The sequence below is a fragment of the Mustela nivalis genome (assembly GCF_964662115.1).
Source record: "Mustela nivalis genome assembly, chromosome: 18".
NCBI lineage: Eukaryota > Metazoa > Chordata > Mammalia > Carnivora > Mustelidae > Mustela > Mustela nivalis.
In genome coordinates, this window is record NC_139037.1 from 57,226,181 (window position 1) to 57,247,183 (window position 21,003).

At 47.3% G+C, this 21,003-nt stretch overlaps 1 protein-coding gene across 1 annotated transcript; it reads left to right on the plus strand.

Annotated features, from left to right (window-relative positions):
- The first annotated feature begins 148 nt into the window (after positions 1 to 148).
- LOC309853015 (insulin growth factor-like family member 3) lies at positions 149 to 17,287 on the plus strand. The gene is made up of 5 exons (XM_082710620.1): positions 149 to 1,548; positions 13,827 to 14,005; positions 15,020 to 15,070; positions 15,170 to 15,437; positions 16,788 to 17,287. Exons 2-5 carry the CDS (start codon positions 13,981 to 13,983, stop codon positions 16,810 to 16,812), a joined length of 369 nt encoding a protein of 122 aa, XP_082566746.1. The 5' UTR covers positions 149 to 1,548; positions 13,827 to 13,980; the 3' UTR covers positions 16,813 to 17,287.
- Positions 17,288 to 21,003: the final 3,716 nt, after the last annotated feature.

Consider the following 21,003-nt stretch of genomic DNA (forward strand, 5'->3'; position numbering starts at 1 on the left):
CCTGGGATCCTAGAATCAAACTCTGAGCCCCGGGAGTCCTAGCTGGATTGGAATCCACGATCAGCGGAGAGTCTGCTTCTCCCTCCGCCCTCCCCCTGCTCACGCACACCCTCTTTCTCTCAAATAAATAAATAAAATCTTTTTTTTTTAAATATGCCACTGTATGCTCTTCCTTCTCAATTCTCATTCATTCAAGCGGAACTTATCTCAAGGTCTCCAGTATCTCTAAGACCAGGAGTCCTGAGGCACAGTCTGATAGACTGACAGACATTAAGAATGACTGTGTCATTCTTAATTCCATCACCACACCTGCCAGTTTCACAATCTATGGCATTCTGGAGATCCGTTTCAGTCAAGGTCTCTCCAGGAAAGCAGGAATCACTTTGAGATTTTACGACAGAGGAATTTAACACAGAGACCTGGCTAAGCAGGGGAAGGGGGAGCTGAGCATCAAGCAGGGCACAGTGGGGTGACCCAGCTCAGCAGCAGAGGGTAGCCGTGCCCATCCTTCACTGGAAAGAAAAGGAAGGAGGTGGCGCTCTCAGAGCCCAGGGACAGAGTTGCCAGTGAAAACTGCAGTTGGTGGGTCTGAAGGGTGGGCTAAGACTGGGGAGGGGGAGATGCAGCTGCTGTCACAGGTGCCGGCCATGGCAAGGGGCAGGGTATGTGCAACAGGCTTGAGCAATGGCAACCTGAGCCCCAAGTGACCACTGAGCCAACGCACAGAGGCTCATTAAGCCACAGACCCTAACTGACCAGTTACAACCAGGTACAGTCCCTAGGATTACGGAAAAATTCCATACGTCCCCAAACCCCCTCACTCTGCCCTGTAACTGTAGCCCCTCACCACCACCACATGGTGGCACACAGTCTCTCCTCTGCTCTCCTGCCTGCGGTTCCCGTGCGGTGTATAGGGCACACTCCTGTCGCCTAGCCTCAGAGGAACTCTTTCTCCACTGACTTCCGGCCCCCACCCTCTTGGGACACCCCACAATACCCTGCTCTCTCTTCTCCTCTTCCAATCTCCGGCCCATGTCCCCCCATCTCACCCTCTCCAAAGTCAGCTGACCCTGGAGACTGGGAAATGGTCTGCAGGCATCAGCCCCACTAAGTATAGAGCAGAGAACGGGAGAGAGGATGACTGAGCCCCGGTTCCTCCCACCCACCCCATCCTACTCTACCTCAGTTCATGGATCAGGTGTCCTATGGTATGCATAATACATCAAAGTACTTATTCAGGGTGCCATTGGGATCTGTACCTTGGTAGCTGGCTCCAGTGGAGGAAGACTCTAGCTGTCACAGGGCTTCCTATTCCAGTCTACTCCCCAAGGCGTGGGGTTCTGTCTTTGTTCTCAATGCTGCTTGGAACTACAGAGCTGTCTCGACCCCCAAGCTGAAGCTTAGCCACCAGCTGGCAGAGCCCCTTTCCTTTACCGCTGCTTACTGCAAGGTGGACAGGCTCTGCTTCCCCAGGGAACCCCTGAAGTCATTTGGCTGCTCGCAGGCAATTCTACAATCTGCAGCATTGCTCACTCCTTGATCTGAAAGGTAAGGCCGGGGAAATCCTGTTCTTTGAGGAGGGCCATCCGCTTCACCCAATCTATCTATTCCAATGCTAATCTCTTCCAGAAACATCCTCTTCCAGACACATCAGGAATAATGTTTAAGCAGACCCTGGCGTTCCTGGACTCAGTCAGGTTGATGTAAAGATAACCATCCCAGGGGCGCCTGGGTGGCTCAGTGGGTTAAAGCTTCTGCCTTCGGCCCAGGCCACGATCCCAGAATCCTGGGATCGAGCCCCGCATCGGGCTCTCTGCTCAGCGGAGAGCCTGCTTTCCCCTCTCTCTCTCTGCCTGCCTCTCTGCCTGCCTCTCTGCCTACTTGTGATCTCTGTCTGTTAAATAAATAAATAAATAAATAAATAAATAATCTTTAAAAAAAAAAAAAAGATAACCATCCCACCAGCCAAAGAATCTAAGTAATGAAATCGACTTAACAGGCATAATTAAACCTACCTGGTGGTAGAAAAGTGCATAACTTGACAGGAAGAAACCTGAATGCCAAACACCTAAATAGCAATTGCGCCTAACACCAACATCACAAGCCCTTTGACATGATGCACAGGGAAGGACACACCAAAAATTCAGAATCTCAGTCCCCACACTAAGAGGCACTCTATGAAAGAAGAGATGACTTACCTACTCTTCAAAATGTTGGAGTCCCAGGAGACAGGAAAGTCCGAGATGCTGACAGTCTGGAAGAGACCAAGGACACGTAATAAGGAAGTGCAGCATTTTGAATCCTGGGACAAAAATAAAGAATACAAGCAGAAAACCCCATAAAATGTGGATAAGGCTTAGAGTTTATTTAATCATATTACGCCAGTGTTAACTTCCCAGTTCTGATCCGTGTACCATGGTTATGTAAGAGGATCAATTAGGGGAGGTACAAGGGTGAAGGGTGTGTGGAAACTGTTTTTGAAACTCAAAATCTAAATTTATTTCAAAACTATTTAAAAAAAATATGGAGCGCCTCCTGAATATGTGCTCATGCTCCCATCCTCACGTGTAGGGGCCATAGGGGCTGCCAAAGCAGGCACTCAGGATATATTTGTTTTAAAAAGGCTTACACTCAAGTGGTCCCCACGTTTGCATGTGAGGTGACCAACAGGAAAGGGCTGCAGGAGAACATCAAGGTATGGTTTCTGCCTTAGGCTTTGCTGAGGAACGTAGGCTTTTTTTTTTTTTTTTTTTTTAAGACTTTACTTACTCATTTGAGAGATAGAGAATGAGCAGGGAGAGAGGCAGAGGGAGAGGGAGAAGCAGGCTCCCCACTGAGCCAGGAGCCTGTCATGGGGCTCGATCTCGGATCCCAGGACCCCAGGACTCCAAAACCATGACCTGAGCCGAAGGGGGACATTTAACCATCTAAGCCACCCAGGCGCCCCAAAAGACTACAGCCTTGAAAGCTTCTGGAAGCCACTTCTGAATGTGGCCTATGCTGTAGTCTACACAGCAGTCCAGTCTACACTGCAAAGAGAGAACTGACAAAAAGAAACCCTTCCTGGTGAAAGCTTCTAGACCACTGTGTTCTGCTTCTCTCTCAATCCAGGTGAATAATGTTCCTGTACCAATATCCTTTTTAATGACCCCATCATTTTTTAGGCAGAGTTTTTTTTTTAAGTCTTGTTACACTTTTGGTTCTTTACCTAATTGTAAAGGGGTTTTAGATTAGGGACTTGTTAGTGTTTGGAAGAGTTTCTTCAGGAATTGGGACTTGGCAAACTTAAATGCTTCCTTTCCCCCATTTGAAAATTACAGCTTTGATTTATACTTCATTAAATATTAATGTGGTTGGGTTGGATTTGCTTTATATTGCATTTACCCCCAGATAACTATATTTATACCTATGTATTCAGCTTTCTTTGTTTCTCTCTCTCTTTTTTAAGATTTTAATTAATTAATTAAAGAGCGCAAGCCTTGGAGGGGGTGGGAGGGAGAGGGAGAGAGAGAATCTTTCAAGCGGGCTCTATGCTGAGCACGGAGGTCAAGTCAGGGCTCAATCTCACGACCCTGAGATCATGACCTGAGCCAAAACTAAGAGGTGGAAACTCAACATTGACTGAGCCACCCAGGTGCCCCCTCTCTGGTTGCTGGGGGTTTTTTTGTTTTGTTTTGTTTTGTTTTTTAAAGACACACAGGAACTCATGGCCCTAAGATCAAGACTGGCAAGAGCCAGACCTTTAACCCAGGTACCCCTTGAATTTATTTTTGAACATCTAATGACACATTGATATTCTACAACCCATCACCATCCCACCCCATGATAAACTGGGCTCAATTCTCAGCTTCAAGGATTGCTTACCATTAGACAGTCTGACTGCAAGTTTCTTTTCTTTCTTTTTTTTTTTAAAGATTTTATTTTTAAGAAATCTCTACACCCAACGTGAGGCTCAAACTCATAACCCCGAGATCAAGAGCCGCACACTTCACACCTGACTGAGCCAGCTGGGCACCCCTGACTATAGGTTTCTTAATTCACACAACTGAAAAGGGGCTTGGCATGGAGTCCTAAGGCAAGAAGACAGGCAGGGAACTGGCCTCCCATCCTAACTTCCTGAAGGCTCGCAGCATCTTGTAGAGTCCAAAACAATTCTGTGAAACAGCAGGAATGTGTGAGATTAGAGCAATAATAAGATGAACCATACTGTGGAAATAAAATGAACTGTCCATCCCCACCTCCAGCACCCTGGTCTAGGTATGGTGTAGAAAAGAACATTAGGGTCCAAAGCTGATGGCCAAGAAAGAATTCCAGAAAAGTCTTTGGTGCAAAAAGGTGGCTTTATTAAAGCATGGGGACAGGATCCGTGGGCTGAATGAGCTGTACTGGGGACATGAGGAGTGGCCCATGATATTCTTTCGAGTTGGGAGGGGGTGAGGGATAGTGTAAGTCTCTAAGGAATTTTGGAAGCAAGGTTTCCAGGACCTTGAGGGGGCTAGCTGTTGTTGGGAAAATAGTAAATGGTAGTAATGGTAGTAAATGACTACCATCTAATTAAACCTTCGTCACGAGACCCTTCAGATGTGTATCAGTGGGCTGTATACCTGGGGGATGATTACCAACACGTATCTTGGGGATTCTGAGATAAATGAAGTTTCCTAAAAAAATTTTTTTAAAGGTTCTATTTATTTATTTGACAGACAGATCACAAGCAGGCAGAGAGAGAGAGAGAGAGAGGAGGAAGCAGGCTCCCCACTGAGCAGAGACCCCGATGCGGGGCTCAATCCCAGGACCCTGGGATCATGACCTGAGCTGAAGGCAGCGGCTTTAACCCACTGAGCCACCCAGGCGCCCCTCAAAAGGAATTTTTTTTTTTTTTAAAGATTTTATTTATTTATTTGACAGAGAGAAATCACAAGTAGATGGAGAGGCAGGCAGAGAGAGAGAGGGAAGCAGGCTCCCTGCTGAGCAGACAGCCCGATGCGGGGCTCGATCCCAGGACCCTGAGATCATGACCTGAGCCGAAGGCAGCGGCTTAACCCACTGAGCCACCCAGGCGCCCCTCAAAAGGAATTTTTATACATTAAAGAAGACCTACAGGATTGGGAGTGGCGGGGGAGGGTCAGGCTAGGATTGCCTTTTGCCCTTAGCAAAGTATTAACATCGCGGTAGTTGAGTCCCTAGAAGAATGTTACTCTTCCTGTTTCAAGGACTTATCAATGGGCGTAGGTAGTAAGGAAATGTAATAATTTTCCTTCTGCTTTTGTTTTCCACATCAGGTACACTCCTCAAAGCACAACATGAGCTTTTTCTAGTTTTAGGCCTTGTAAATGATATACCTGATTCTTGGTTTGTCTGAGGGACTCCCTTCTTCCTTCTCATTTTTATGAGTTATAATTTGTAAATTTTTGTGAAGTAATGAATGGCACTGATGACTATTTTTTTTTTTCTACCTTAATTTTTCCTCTATTTTTTCACCCAAGCAAAGCAATACAACTTCCTATGCCTTGGATAGTTTCACTCATAAGTCAGTTTGGAAAAACTCACAATTTTTATTTAACGAGATAATTCTTTTTTTAAGCCCTCTGTAAACATTAGCAGACTAGTTCTATCATTTTGACAGTGATTTACTCATCTGGCTACTTGCTGATGTTGAATTGTGAGTTTTCCTTGCCATTTGCTCCCTCATTTAGATAAAAATAAGCTCTGATTAATTTTTCCCTGGGGTATGACATTTCTCTCTCAAGAGTCTTTGCAGAATGCTTGTCCTGGGACTAATCCATCATCAACTACCTTCTATTTCTGAGCAGTCTTGAATTTCTGGCTCATCACTGTTTTTTTCTCTCTTGGATTTTGAAACATCTGCTCTGGTTTATTTACGCTCGTGGACCAATGCACCAGTGCGCACCAGTGGAGCGCATCTCTGAGCACAGGGAGGGACAGCAGCATCCAGACACCAGAGGGATGAGGAACACAGCCAGGACCTGGGGAGCCAGCATCTCTCCCCCGGGTCTCAGCCCCTCCCTGGACGATGCTCCTGGCAAACCAGGGCCACATCTGAAAACTCCAGATTACTTTAGGTTTTCTGGTTTCATTTTGGTTCCCCCTGCCCCTCCTCCGTCTTTTCTTTTTCCCTTTCCTTGTTGGAAATTAATGTTCTCTCTCTCTCTTTTTTTAAGATTCTATTTATTTGACACAGAGAGAGAGATCACAAGTAGGCAGAGAGGGGGGGGGGGAGCTGGCTCCCCGCTGAGCAGAGAGCCCGATGCGGGGCTTGATCTGGGATCATGACCTGAGCCGAAGGCAGACGTTTAACCGACTGAGTCACCCAGGAGCCCCGAATTTAATATTCTGTTAATGGAAAATAATCTTAAATTTGTTGTTGTTCTTCCCTGTAAATTTCCAGCTTCCAGACACGGTATGGATGGTAGTTAATTCCAGTTGTGTCCCGGGAAATGTTGAATGAGGACCAGTATGAGGGCAATAAGAGGAGTTCGAGGCCAGCCATGACAAATGAGAGCAATTTAGACATGTGGGGTAGGAGACACTTTCTAGCCTTTGCCAGAAATGACTTAGGCAGGATAGAAAAACTTCCACTGAGAAACTCTGCTTTAGGCAATTATCCTGTGTAACAGAATGCAGAAATTCTACAGAAAATATCACAAACAAAACTAAGGTGGTTTACAATACACGCACAAAAAAAAAATAGTGCTAGATAACAGACCGAAAGGATTATTCAATGTTAAAGGAAATCTGAGCTTTTAATTTGCACAATTAGGGAACTCTTCCCAGAAGTAACTTAAGGAGGGAAACCACAGACAACACACTCAAGGAGCCTGTTCCCTCCCTAGCTTCCTCTCATCTGAACCCACCAGAAAGTTCTCTAAGGCAGACATAATGCATAGCCTGTGCTAACACAAGAACTGGAACAGGACTGAATTGTACAAACTAAAAAGGAGAACTTGTCCCTTGCTCCCCATTTCCTGACACCATTGTTCCTGGTTTATTCCTGCTCGGTTTCCAACTCTACCAACAATATGGATTTATTTCCACCCACGTTGAAATTATCTACTCACTTTCTCCCTCCACGTTCTGCTTTTGAAATCATTTATTAGTTTTGTTTTTAGAGGTGGTGGCCTTTACTGACTTTGTAGTTCTATGGATGTGGCATTGAAATGAATCAGTATTGATTGCTCTGCATCTTCAGGTTAATCCACTAAATTCAACTCACTGAAATCCAATCTGTATTTGATTGGATGATTTGGGGGGCAATTTTTTAAGTTTTGAAAGTTTCTGCCAATTTGTATCTTACCAAAGTTTATCTTGTAGGTGACCTAGCCATCGGCCAATTGTTTTATGCTCTGCTATCCACCTTGTTGTTGCTATACCAAGATGAGACCATTAGTGTTATTAGTTTCTAGCCCTACTTCCTAATATCCCCATGTCATTTAAGCTAGTTGCACTTAGAACTCCATGTATCTTCATACATGACTTATGACTGAGATGGCTTTCATGGTGCCCCTGGGTGGCTCAGTCGGTTAAGCACCTGCCTTTGGCTCAGATCATGATTTTTGAGTCCTGAGATCAAGCCCCTCATTGGGCTCCCTGCTCAGCGGGGAGTCTGCTTCTCCTTTTGCCCCTCCTCGCTGCTTGTGCTCTCTCTCTCACACATAAATAAAATCTTAAAAAAAAAAAAAAAAAAAACCCACAACTCTCAGCAGGCGTGGACCTCCAGAAAGATAAAGATGGAGAACGTGCACCTTTCCCTATTTCTTCCCTTTGGTATAGCTGTAAAAGCAAATATAAGAAGACTCAGAAAGGTAGGGAGAAGAGGCAGACCAAATGGGACCCTGGGGCCTGAGAAACAGTAGTGAGTTTGCCAGAGTTTTTCTTGTGCTTTATTTTTCCTGTGGGGAGCCTGCTTCTCCCTCTCCCTCTGCCTACCACTCTCCCTGCTTGTGCTTGCTCTGTCAAATAAATAAACAAAATCTTTAAAAAATTAAGTTTAAAAAACCATGCACAATACCAAGAACCAGTAAAACCTCCACCTGAATGAGGAAAGACACTCACCAGATGCTAATAGTGAGGAGTCACAGGTGACAGAATGACTTGGCAAGGATCTGGAAGCTGTAAAACTATTTATAGACGCAATCACAAGAATGCCGCTACTGGTAATTAAAGAGTCTCAGGAAAGAAGGAAAGAAGATGTTAAGAGGAACCAAATGGAAATTGTAGGATTGAAAAATGTGACACCACCACACCTCTGGGATCAGCAACAGAGCGAAGACTACAGAAGGAAGACTCCTTCAACCCACAGACAGAACAATTACCCAGTGTGAGCAACGGTGGGAAAACAGACTAGGGGAACAAAATGAACACAGCCTCTGGGAACTTTGGGCCTATAACTAAAGATCGAACGTCAGTGTCACTGGAGTACTGGAAGGACAGGAGAAAGAAGAAAACTGACAAAGATTTTGATGAAATAATGACTGAAGATTTCTCACACTTGGCAAAAGCCATAAACTTATAGACTGAAGAATGTATCTGCCTAAAGACAGAGCCTCCAGGGACACCTGGGTGGCTCAATGGGTTAAGCCACTGCCTTCGGCTCAGGTCATGATCTCAGGGTCCTGGGATTGAGTCTCACATCAAGCTCTCTGCTCAGCAGGGAGCCTGCTTCCCTCTCTCTCTCTGCCTGCCTCTCTGTCTACTTGTGATCTCTCTCTGTCAAATAAATAAATAAAATCTTTAAAAAAAAAAAAAAGAAGAAGAAAGACAGAGCCTCCAGAAGGAATTCATGTGTTAAAAATCCTCTGCCCAGGAATTTCATCAACCAGGAAAGATGGACTTTCATCGCAGAAGAGGAGATGAGAAGTTGATACCAAACCCAGAAAGACATTGTCACAAACTATCATACCTTCTGTTGGGCTGGTGGAAAGGGCTACTTAAGATGGCGAAAGTTCCCACCACACGACCTGAGCTCGGACAGGAGAACAAAGGCCCAAGCAGGAATCTGAGACCCTCCCGCCCTGGGCTCCCATGGACCAATAGGACCCTGACAAGCAGGAATCTGAGACCCCTGCCCCGGGCTCCTGTGGACCAATGGGACCCCGACGAGCAGATGAAATATCCAAATAAGGGAAACTTGCCAAAAGACCCCTGAGCGCTCCCCTCGAGACCCCTTAAAAGCCTGCTCCTCCCTGCCTTAGGCGCGACTTCCGCCACTCTGCTTTCCAGAGTCACGGAACCTCGCCCGAGGGGGCCCACCTCCTCCCGGAGCAACTTTCCTGGCTCCCCTTCTCCTGAGCCCTGAAACTTCGCCGGAGAGCATTTTTAATAAATCTTGCCTTGCACCCACTTTGCCTGGTGTTGTGTTTATCTCGCCGGAAAAACTTTACACCTTCCACCTATCCTTCTAAGTGCCCATTCATCTTTCCTAAAAGTCATTTACTCTTGGGGCACCTGGGTGGCTTAGTTGGTTGAGCGTCTCTTGATTTCAGCTCAGGCCATGATCTCACTGCTGTGGGATCGAGCCCCGAGTCAGGCTCTGTGCTCAGCGCAGTCTGCTTGGGATGCCCTCTCCTTCTCTCCCTACCACCTCTCCTCCCCTTTCTCTCTCTCTCTAAAATAAATAAATACATCCTTTTTAAAACCATGTACTCTTCCCTAACAGGTCTACCTCCCTCCTCCACTTTTCCTATTAGGATGGTATTTAATTCTGAAATCTCTGTCACTTTGGGGAGTTACCGATTTTCCCTTGGGTATCTCCTATGCAGATATGAAGTGTAAAGGATCTGAGCTCAGAACTTAGAAGGTTAGAAGGGAAAATTATTTTCTCCTCCCCATCACAGAATGGGTGAATATTAAAATTCATCCCACAAAAAGTATTTGTAAACTTTGCTGCGTATACGTTGTGTGTTCATAAAAATCACATATATTATAAATCAGTATTTTTCCCCAAAATGATGTTAGGATTTTTTGCTCCTTCCAGCTCCTGTAAAAGGTCTGAAATTTTCTGTGGGGAGTATCATGGCCCCTGTTCGGCCGCCACCACCTCCTGACCCTCCCCGTTGACTCATTATCGACACGTACTCTCCACGCAGCCAGTCTTTCATGAAGAACCTGGGGATCCAGGCTTTCATGAAGGTGTTGTGTGGGGCGGCAGCTTGTGGATCTGGTTCTAAGCTGAATGAGGCCTTGTCCCTAGCCCACTCCAGGAGCTGGTAGACTGCAAAACTTTCCAAGCCAACTATGGTATGGGTTTTTCTTTTTGCTTCCTCTCTTCACTGTAAGGCTTCCTGAAAAAGAACACAATGAAGTTGTCGCCAGCCTTGAGTGAAAACTCCTCACATTCTCCCGTTAGTTTATAATACACATCTAATAGCCGTCTCCTTATTGCTTGACTTCCTTCTGTGGCTGGGTAATTTCTACTCCCATATGGTAACTACTCCCTTAAATAAATCTCCGCCCATGTTTCCAGAAAGGAGCAAGTCATTTTTGTATTTTTATGCTTCAGTATTTCTTGCAGGGCAGAAAGCAGAAGCTCTCTTACTTTTTCTTGTCCTATGGGAAAGTCCAAGTTCTCCAAACACTGTGCACTAGCTCCAACTGTTCTAGGTGTTGGGGACAGCAGGGTGACCAAACTATAAGCCATTACCCTCCTGACGTTTGAGGCTATTGTAACCAAGAGGTGGGGTCCTAAAGATTTAGCATAAATCCCAGCTTTGCCACATCATCGCTGGGATGACGTAGGCAAATTATTTAAGCCCAAGCCTCTGTTACCTCCTCTTTAAAATTCAGGTAGAATACGACCCTTATAGCGGTTGTGAGCATCCAATGAAGCAACGCATGTAAAATGCTCAGGGCAGGGCCAGGAGGGCAGATACTCCAGCATCGTCATTGATTATTCCTCCTTCCTGTGGGTACATAGCTCTGTGGCCCTCCTGCCTCCTCCCGTCTTCACTCCAGGCTCCCCCACCCGCTGCCATGCCTACATGGCCAAACCACACATTGGGACTTTGTACTCGCTCTTCTGTTCCCTGTGTCTGGAACTCCCTTTCCACTGCTGGCTTCTTCAGATCTCGCTGAGGGGACGCCTCCTCTGGGTCTTTCTCTACCATGTCAGCTTCCCAGGTCTCCCACTGCTCCTTCTCCACACTCAGTGTGACTTCTTAGCTTCTATTACAGTCTCCGATTGTTTTAATCATTGGCTTGTCTGGTTTTGTGCTGCTGCCCCTCGGAACAGTTTGTTACTTAAACTGTAACCCCTGGAGGATTTTACTAGTTGCCAAGCACATTTAGATATGGCCTTAAGAAATACATATAGTGGCAACAGGTCTTTGGATGACGTACGACCGTGAAGCTGGGCAGCTGGGGATGCCCAGCTCGCTCAGGGCGGAACGCCGCCCCTTCACAGAAGCCGGGCAGCCGGGAACGCCGGGTCAGCTCAGGGTGGAACGAAAACCAAACCGCCTGCTTCCCTTTTCCGTTATCGCTCCTTTCCCTTCCCAGAAGCGCCCGGTGTTAGTTAGATGAGTCCTTTGAATGTGCTTGGTTAACTATAAACTTTATCCTTCTCCTTGCTTGTCCGCAAGATATGACTAACGTGTGACCTTCATCGGTCCTTCTGGTGGCTATTGGTTCTATCTAACACAAGTGAGACTGTGGAGTTGCTCGCGGCAGCAGTCGTTTTCCAGTGTTGTCCCCTGCTCCCAGTCTCTTGCAGCTGACTTGTTTGTGCCTAATTCTTCTCCGGTCGCCGACTGGAAGCGGCAGTTTTGCTTCTTTTGTTTGTTTTTGGGATTCTACCCCCTTGGTGAGTGACCTCTGTCTCAGCAGGGACGGGGGCTGGCAGGCTTGGTCACAGCCCATGACCCCACCACATGCCCCAGAGCCTGAGTGTTCAGTGCACGGGTAACCTGTGGCCCTGTGCGACACCTTCGAGTCCTATCTCCCAGTCCCCTTCACTCTATCCCCAGGCCTTCACTTATGTCGATCCCATGGCTCTTCCAGAAAGTCTTCCCTGGCCCTTTGGACACCCCCATGGTACCCACCTGGGGCAGTCTCACTGTCCTGGGATGGGTCTGTCTTCCCCATGTACTGTGAGCCCCAGAAAGACAGGACCTAGGATGTCATGATCCCTGACGGGCCCCCAGCACAGAGCAGAACACAGAGGGAGTGGTCAGTGGATAAGTATTAATCCCGCCAAGTGCGGGGTATTGTTGGAATCCGTAATGAAAACTTACTGGCCAATTCCAGGGGCAGAGAAACTGGCACTCCAGGAAGAGGGGCTGGCTTGGAGAAATCAAGGAGGAAGAGTATGACATGAGTAGGAACTATCAGAAGGGGAGAGATCGGCAAGGATCAGATGACAAAGAGCCTGCAAGCCATGGTGAGGGGTCTGGATGCCAACCTAAAGCCCTGGGGATCCTGGACAGGGGTAAGCTGGAGAGGAACTGGTTTGTACGGGTACTTCAGAAGATCCCACTACCTGCCTTGTTGGGGAGATGGGGAGGCATAGTATGTCCCCAGGTGAGTGATGACTGCCAAGTGATGATAATGAAGGGGCTGGGAGGAGCTAGACCAGAGCAGGCCAACGGGATAGGGAGGAACATCCTAGAACGAAGAGGATCGGGTACCTATTTTCAGAGTAGCCTGGCTGGGTTAGACTCCTGCATGACAGCGGGAACACATTTTACCTCCTTTTCCTCCTCTGTAAAATGAAGTTAATACAAACATAGTGATCCAAAAGGGCACCTGCACCCCAATGTTTATAGCAGCAATGTCCACAACAGCCAAACTGTGGAAAGAGCCCAAATGCCTACTGATAGACAAATGGGTAAAGAAAATGTTGTAAATATGCACAGTGAAATCTTGGGTTCCCTGGTGGCTCAGTTGGTTCAGCAATTGCCTTTGGCTCAGGTCATGATCTCAGAGTCCTGGGATCGAGTCCCATATTGGGCTCCTTGCTCGGCGGGGAGCCTGCTTCTCCCTCCGCCTCTGCCTGCCTCTCTGCCTGCTTGTGCTCTCTCTCACTCTCTGACAAATAAATAAGTAAAATCTTCAAAACAAACAAACAAACAAACAAAAACCGAAATCCTACCATTTGCAACAACATGGATGGAACTAGAAGAGATTATGCTAAGTGAAATAAATCAGAGAAAGACATATATCATATATCATATGTCTTCCTTCATATGTGGAATATAAGAAACAAAACAGAGGAGCTTACTGGTAAGGGAGGGAAAAACCAGGTGAAATCAGAGGGAGACAAACCATGAGAGACTCAACTCTAGGCAAACCAACAGGGTTGTTGGAGGAGTCAGGGCGGGGGGGAGGGGGCTGGGGTAACTGGGCGTCGGGCATTAAGGCAGGCACGCGACGTAATGAACACTGGGTGTTGTCTGCAACTGATGAATCACTGAACCCTATCTTTGGAATGAGTAATACACTGTATGTTAATCAATTGCATTTAAATAAAATAAAATTAAAAATTAAACATTTTAAAGAAATTGGGTTTGGAGTGGGAACCAAGATGTGTACGGCACTGGGCACAAGCTGGGAAACTGAGTCAGGGATGTGGATGGGGCTGAGCCTGGGGATGTGGAACGGGTGTCGCCATGATGAAGCCTTCATTCCCCTTCAGTGCCCAGGATACATGATGTTGACCAGACGAATTGGTAGCCAGTATCCCAACCCTGCGGGGCCAAGCTGCAGGCAGGTGAAGCCTGGAGTAGCCTGGGAAGCAGCAGTGAGTCTGTCTGTGAGTTATTTTTAGGAGCTCACACCTAAGGACAGACCAAATAGTCTCCTTTTAAAACAACTAGGTGCTGGTGATTCCTATGGAAAGTGCTGGAGAGCTGGGAGTGGCCTGATCTGAATGGCTCAATCAGAAACTGGTGACAGAAGTCTGCCCACAGGGTACAATCAAGTTCCAGACTTGACCGGCCTCCTTCACTGTCCAGCACCTCTTCGGAAGTGATGACACCACGAAGCTCCGTCTCAGGTAAGGAGGACCCCCAAAGGCTAGCACCATCCCCCTCCAGCCCCAGCGCAGCCCCCACACCTCAGCATCATCCCGGGCTCCTCCCCCACTCCTGGTTGCCTCAGAGGCATCTGTGACAAACAGCTCCATCCTTCCATTCTTTAACAAACCAGATGCCTTCTATCTGGGAGCCAAGGCTGAGGACTCAGTCTTCCCTGAATGCCCTCCCCTGGAGAGCCCCAGCTACTGCAGCGCCTGCCCCTGCCGGAGCTAACGCCCTTGCCGGGGTGGCCCCAAATCCAAATCCACACCTGTAGATCCCCCTGACCTGCGGCTTCTTCCGTACTCACCTTCCTGAGGATCCCACGGCCACTTTCTCTGCCCCATGGTCCACCCTGAGATATAATGATTTATAAGAAATACATACCTGATTCAAATAACCGAAATATATTCTTCAGGTAGAGTTGGGCTTCACTGATTGTTAAAATGATTCAGAAGCGTAAAGGTGAAACGGGAATCTTGGGAATGAAGGTGACTTTTGGACTGCACCCCAGAATGGGAGCTGGCAGCCAGGAGCACCAATCCTATGAATAAAGGGATGGAACTTTCGCTCCCACCTTCCCTAGCTCCTGGGAGGGGAGAGGGGCTAGAGACCCAACCGGCCAATGGCCAGTGACTTCGTCAGACACGATCATGCAATAAGCCCCACCGTAAAAACCCAAAAGGATTAGGTTTGGAGGGCTTCCAGTCTGGTGAGTCCACGGGCGATGGGGAAAGCAGCACACCTGCAGCCGGATAGGTGCGCCGCAACCCTTCCTTCCCCAGACTCCACCTATGATCCCTTCACCTGGCTATTGAGAAGAAAAAAAAAGAAAAACTGTTATAACCTCTATCTCTGCGTAGCAGCCGCAGAATGGAGTTGAATTCCCACCCTGCTGGTGTCTCAGAATTGTTTGGCATTGTGTGTACAGGAAGCCCCACATGCTGGAACTAACTCGGGGAACCCTAAAAGAGCCCCCCTTCTTTCTCCCATAGTTTCTGTCTGCATAACAATCTTCTTCCTCCAGTGTGCAAAAGTAGTCACAGGTAAGGACAAGGGTGGGGAAGAATGGGGAGGGAGGAGGGTGCCCTTGGGAAGTGGGTATCTGGTCCTTCTTGAGCCCACAGCATCAGTGTCTCCACCAGATGTCCCCATGGCCTCGGGGCTGTGGCTGTGCCAGCCTGCCCCCAGGTGTGGGGACCACCTCTATAACCCCTTGGAGCAATGCTGTGATGACGACACCATCCTGCCTCTGAATCGGACTCGCCTTTGCGGCCCCAACTGCACCTTCTGGCCCTGCTTTGAACTCTGCTGTCCTGAGTCCTTTGGCACCCAGAAGTTTGTTGTGAAGTTGAAGGTCCTGGGCGTCAAGTCCCGGTGCTTCTCGTCCCCAATCTCCAGAAACTGCCCCAGGTAAGGGCCTCTAACTGCTCATGGCTGAGGGAAGGAAGGAAGGATGAGGGACACAGGGGTCACAAGAGGATCCCCTGTCATGTTGTTGTTCTTTAACTTATTTTTAACTTTATTTAAGCAATCTCTACATGCAACGCAGGGCTCAAACTCATGATTCTCAGATCAAGAGCTGCACACTCTAATGACTGAGCCAGCCAGACACCTCCCCACCATGTCCTATTGTTTTGTCTCTGGCCATTTCTGGAAACTTCCCACTCCTCCCCGCCTGTGTCTCATAATTTCCTAATTTATCTTTCTCTGTGGCCAAAGGAAACCTTTCTAGACAAGCTCGTTATGAAAATGTGGTATTTTCCACATGCCAGGAAAGACCCCAAACTACATCACTAGCTTTCCCCCCCAGCCCCACCCAGTTTCTGTGGGGTTAGGCAGGAAAACCGAGAAGTTGACCCTGTGCTGGGCCCTGTGTTGCGCGTCTTAGGACACTCAGAGACACTCCCATGACCTTCATCTCCTTGTGCCTCAATCCCTCATCTGTAAAACAGGGGTAATACCCATTTCCCTGAGCCACTGAGGCATTGTAAGGAAGATTCTCAGGATTTGAGTATTGGGGGGGGGGGGAGCAGAATGAGATGAAAACCCTTTTCTTGAAAACTGTGCATGGGTCTTCTTTTCTTTTCTTTCTTTTTTTTTTTTTTTGACAGACAGAGATCACAAGTAGGCAGGAAGGCAGGCAGAGAGAAAGGAAGGGAAGCAGATTCCCTGCTGAGCAGAGAGCCCGACTCGACTCGGGGCTAGATACCAGGACCCTGAGATCATGACCTGAGCCCAAGGCAGAGGCTTTAAGCCACCGAGCTGCCACCGAGCCACCCAGGCACCCCTGTGCATGGGTCTTTTAAAATGTAAACAAACAAGTAAACAAAGAAGTACACCAACCAAAGACGTGTGTAATTGAGAAAGCAGCTTCTAGAATATCTACCTGATGGCTTCATGTTAAATGAATTTATAAAATCGAAACTTCTCTTTTCTTTTTCTTATTGTCTTAATCTCCTCTGAAACTGCATAAAGCAAACCTCACTTAAAATGGGAGTCAGGGGACGCCTGGGTGGCTCAGTTGGTTGGACGACTGCCTTCGGCTCAGGTCATGATCCTGGAGTCCAGGGATCGAGTCCCGCATCGGACTCCCAGCTCCATGGGGAGTCTGCTTCTCTCTCTTACCTTCTCCTCATTCATGCTCTCTCTCACTGTCTCTCTCTCTCAAATAAATAAATAAAATCTTTAAAAAAAAAAAAATGGGAGTCAGAAGCCCAGAAGGGGAAGCTTTCACGGTATAACACATACAACCCTTTGCAGAACCAACCAGAAGAAGCCTACGTGACTACCTCAGCAAGAGGAAGATTCTGTCCTTGGCAAGAGGCCGCCATTACACGCGGAACTCCCAATGGGCTTTTCCTCTATAACAATCCCCACCTCCCTGCATTTCTCTGGAAAAGGGGGTTTCTTGGAGGAATACAGGAGAACTGCCAATGCCAGACAAGTTAAGACTGAAACACAGGCAAGTTGGAATTGCAAATGTGGTGGCTTCTCACTGAGGGAGCTGTTGTTGCCTGGAGGGATGAGGAATGCTGCTTCCTTCCCCACAGGGGAGGTATCCTTTGTTTTCTGGACTTGCCTGTGGTTTTGCCAGGGCTTGTGTGTGTCAAATTCCAATTCTCTGCTATTCCTTAAAAGAAAAAAAAAAAAAAATTGAGGGCAGGGAGGTGCTGGTAAAAGAACATTTCTATTGCTAGCATTGACACTATATACCCAAATGAAATGAAATCACCATCTCAAAGAAGTGGTGGCACACCCTTGTTTGTGTAAGGTTTTATTTATTTTTTTTTAAAGATTTTATTTATTTATTTGGGTAAGTATATGGCGCCTATTCCTCTTTCGGTACCGATATTCATGTGCACATGCTAGTCTGATTCTGTTTTCTCGTGATTTCTGATGATATCTGAGCAACCTTCAGTGTCTGACAGACGTGTCCAGAAACAACGGTTGCGACCTTGGGGGACGCCCCAGAGGTGAAGGAGGGCCAGGGACACCTGGTGGCCTCCTATCGGGTAGATCCGGAGGATCTACATCTGTTATATTCCAGAAAACACTATCATAGGCCACTATTTTATTTTTCATCTCTCCTACAGTCCCACTGGGGACAAGTGCTTGCGTCCTATTTTTTTCTAGATTTGGTGACTGCAGGAATCTTCCTGTACTTCGAGATGGGACAGAACACATCAACTCCCCTGTCTCTAACCCTAGCCCATTGGTCAGAGGTTCGGGCTAGAGCTCATAATCTCTCTCTCTCTCTGTAAAGAAAGCTAAATGGCAGACTCTCTGTGCCACTGAATGGCCATCTTTTGAGGTCAACTGCCCCCCAAGGGGTCTTTCCATCTCACCCTGATTTTGCAGGTCAAGAACGTCATCTACCGGCCCCGACCCGAGGGACACCCGGACCAGGAGCCCTATATCTTGGTGTGGCAGGATCTCTGCGAAAATCCTCCCTTTTGGGTTAAGCCTTTTCTGCCCCCCCCGCCCCCCGCTCCGAATCTCCCACCTCCTTCGTCCCCAACACCTGCAAGCCCAGCAGTCCTTGCTCTAACAGCACCCACCCCCTCCACCGGACCCATTCCAGCTCCCCCAAAAAACCCCCTCAAGCCCCCTATACTTCCAGACTCTCAGGACCTTCTCCTCTTTGAAGCTCCCCCTCCTTACCCTCCAGTACCTGGTCCACAGCCCCTACCACCTCAACCGGGACCTCCTGATCCGCCTTCCACCCCCTCTGCACCGGTGCCTGACTCCTCCGTCTCCCCTTTCGGACCAGCCCATGGCACCCGTAGCCGCACGACCTGGACTGATAACAACCAAGGTCCTGAAGCTGAAGCCATTATGCTCCCGCTCAGACCTTATGGCCCAGATATTCCAGATGGGCAAGGGGGCCGCATGCCAACCCTCCAGTACTGGCCTTTCTCCTCCTCTGATCGCTATAACTGGAAGAGTAATAATCCTCCTTTCTCTGAGGACCCTGCCTGCTTAACTGATCTAATTACCTCTCTAATGAACTCCCATCAGCGCACAGGGGACGACTGCCAGCAACTGCTCTCAGTCCTCCTCACCTCTGAGGAGAAGGACAATGTCCTCTTGAATGCCCGAAAGAATGTGCCTGGCCACAGGCGGGCAACCTACCCAGCTTCCTAATCTGATTGATGAATATTCCCTCTGATGCGCCCTGACTGGGATCCTAATCTGCCTGAAGGTAGGAGACACCTCGAAATCTATTGCCAGACTCTAGGGGCAGGGTCTCAGGGCAGCAGGTCGAAAGCCCACTAATTTGGCTAAGGTAAGAGGTGTAATCCAGGGCCCTACTGAAAGCCCCTCTCTATTTCTAGAAAGGCTTCTTGATGCCTACCGGAGGTATACTCCCTTTGACCCTCAGTCGGAGGAACAGCAGGCGTCAATAGCCATGGCTTTCATTGGACAGTTTGCAGTAGACATAAGAAGGAAGCTGCAGAGGCTGGAGGGATTACAAGAATTAACTATAAGAGATTTGGTCAGAGAAGCTAACAAAATTTTTAATAAAAGGGAAACAGAGGAGGAGAAAGAGGAAAGGAAGGAGAGAGAAAGAGAGGAAAAGGAAAAAGAAAGGGATAAAAGAAGGAACAAAGAGTTGACTAAGATCCTGGCCGCAATGGTAGAAACTAGTAGAAATGCCATATGCTGCTATGTTTGGTACATTTTAAACCCGTCTTTGATCCCATATTAGATGATATTATAACCTCTATAAAAAATGATCAAGGGCGCCTGGGTGGCTCAGTGGGTTAAAGCCGCTGCCTTCGGCTCAGGTCATGGTCTCAGGGTCCTGGGATCGAGTCCCACGTCCGGCTCTCTGCTCAGCAGGGAGCCTGCTTCTCTCTCTCTGCCTGCTTCTCCATCTACTTGTGATCTCTCTCTGTCAAATAAATAAATAAAATCTTTTAAAAAAAATGATCAAAAACCGGACCAATTTTTTAGGGGGTGAAGAGTCCATTAATGCCTCTTTTGGATCGCGAGGTCCTGGTGGTCTATGTTAAACTTGTTCTTGCAGGCTCATGGTTGGAGAGGGTGGGCGGTGAGTGAAAAAATGTTCAGGGTAAGTTTTAGCCCCTTATTTCTGGGAAGCTGACCTCAGGTGATCTTCTCTCCATACAGTTTCTTTGGAACCATCCTGGTTTAAGATAAATGTGGAGTGTCAATTGTGTTATCAGGCAACATTGTTTATCATTAAGAGGATGTCTGATCTGGACTCAAAAAAATTGTGGATGTGTGACCAGAAAGAGTTAGAGATCCTTGGAAAAAGAAAGACAGACAAAGCTTTCTTGATATAAGAAAGTTAACTTTAGCTGCCCCTGCTCCCCATCTCGTGAAAGAACAAACGGCCAGGAGGTTGACTAATCATACCAAAATGATGAATCAGTATTAAAACTCCCAGTGCTCATTCATAAGTGCAGACAGCCTTACACACACTAGTAAGTTATCTTGGCGGGATCTAAACCCCCTTTGAGCGCTCAGATACTGGACCAAAAGGAGCCACAGAATTCATGATGCTGACCCTTGCCAACCCTGGTGACTTTGACGTGGACTCAGTCATTTCAAGATGATTTTTGCCCCAAGTCCATTCTGTATTCCCCATTGAGCAAGCCCCTTCATGACTATGGATGTACCCTAAGCTTAAAATTTCTCCAATTTTGTTCAGTTGTGTTCTCCTTTATTTGTTCCAAATAAAATCCTTTCTTTTCCTGTTCTTTGACTTGGTTGTGTCTTTTGGTTCAACACACACCAAGAGGCCAAGAGGTGAACCCAGTTTCGGGTAACAAATGACACACAGAGCCAGACAGAGGATTTCATTATCTGGGCTACAAAGTACAGTTTAAGAGCTAAACCTTGGTTTTCCTGAGTGAAGTTTCTTGTTTTTGAGCATAACACTTGTGAGTTTCCCTATTCTATTTCTTGTTTTCTGTTTATAACCACCAAGTATGATGAGTAGCAGATTTCTTCAGTTCAGGTTGACATTCACATATGTGAGCCACAATAGGGCTGTAACTCGGGGTAGCAGAGTTAAAAAGACATGGGAGGGAAACCCAATATGCACCATAACAGCATCACACATATCTTTATTGGGATGGCTTGGAACCATTTATGTGGTGCTTTCCAGCGCCCAAAATAGGCAGCTCAGCTGAAAAGGGTAAGCCCTGGGGTTGGAATTGCCACCTTGATCAATTCGATGTGGTTAGGATAACAAAATTGCTCCTCGAAAGTCAGAGCGTACCCCCTACTCCATGAGACTAACTGTGAATTTGTGGAGCTAAAGGATTGGCTCCACCACGTCTTTATAATTGGATTGGAGAATGCACTTGGAGATGCCCTTAGCTTCCAGGACAAGTCATCTCCCACTTGACAGTGCTTCCTCATAATTAGGATACTGTTATGGCTAGACAACAGGCAAAGAGGGCTTTTTTTTTTTAAAGATGTATTTGTTTATTTTAGAGAAAAA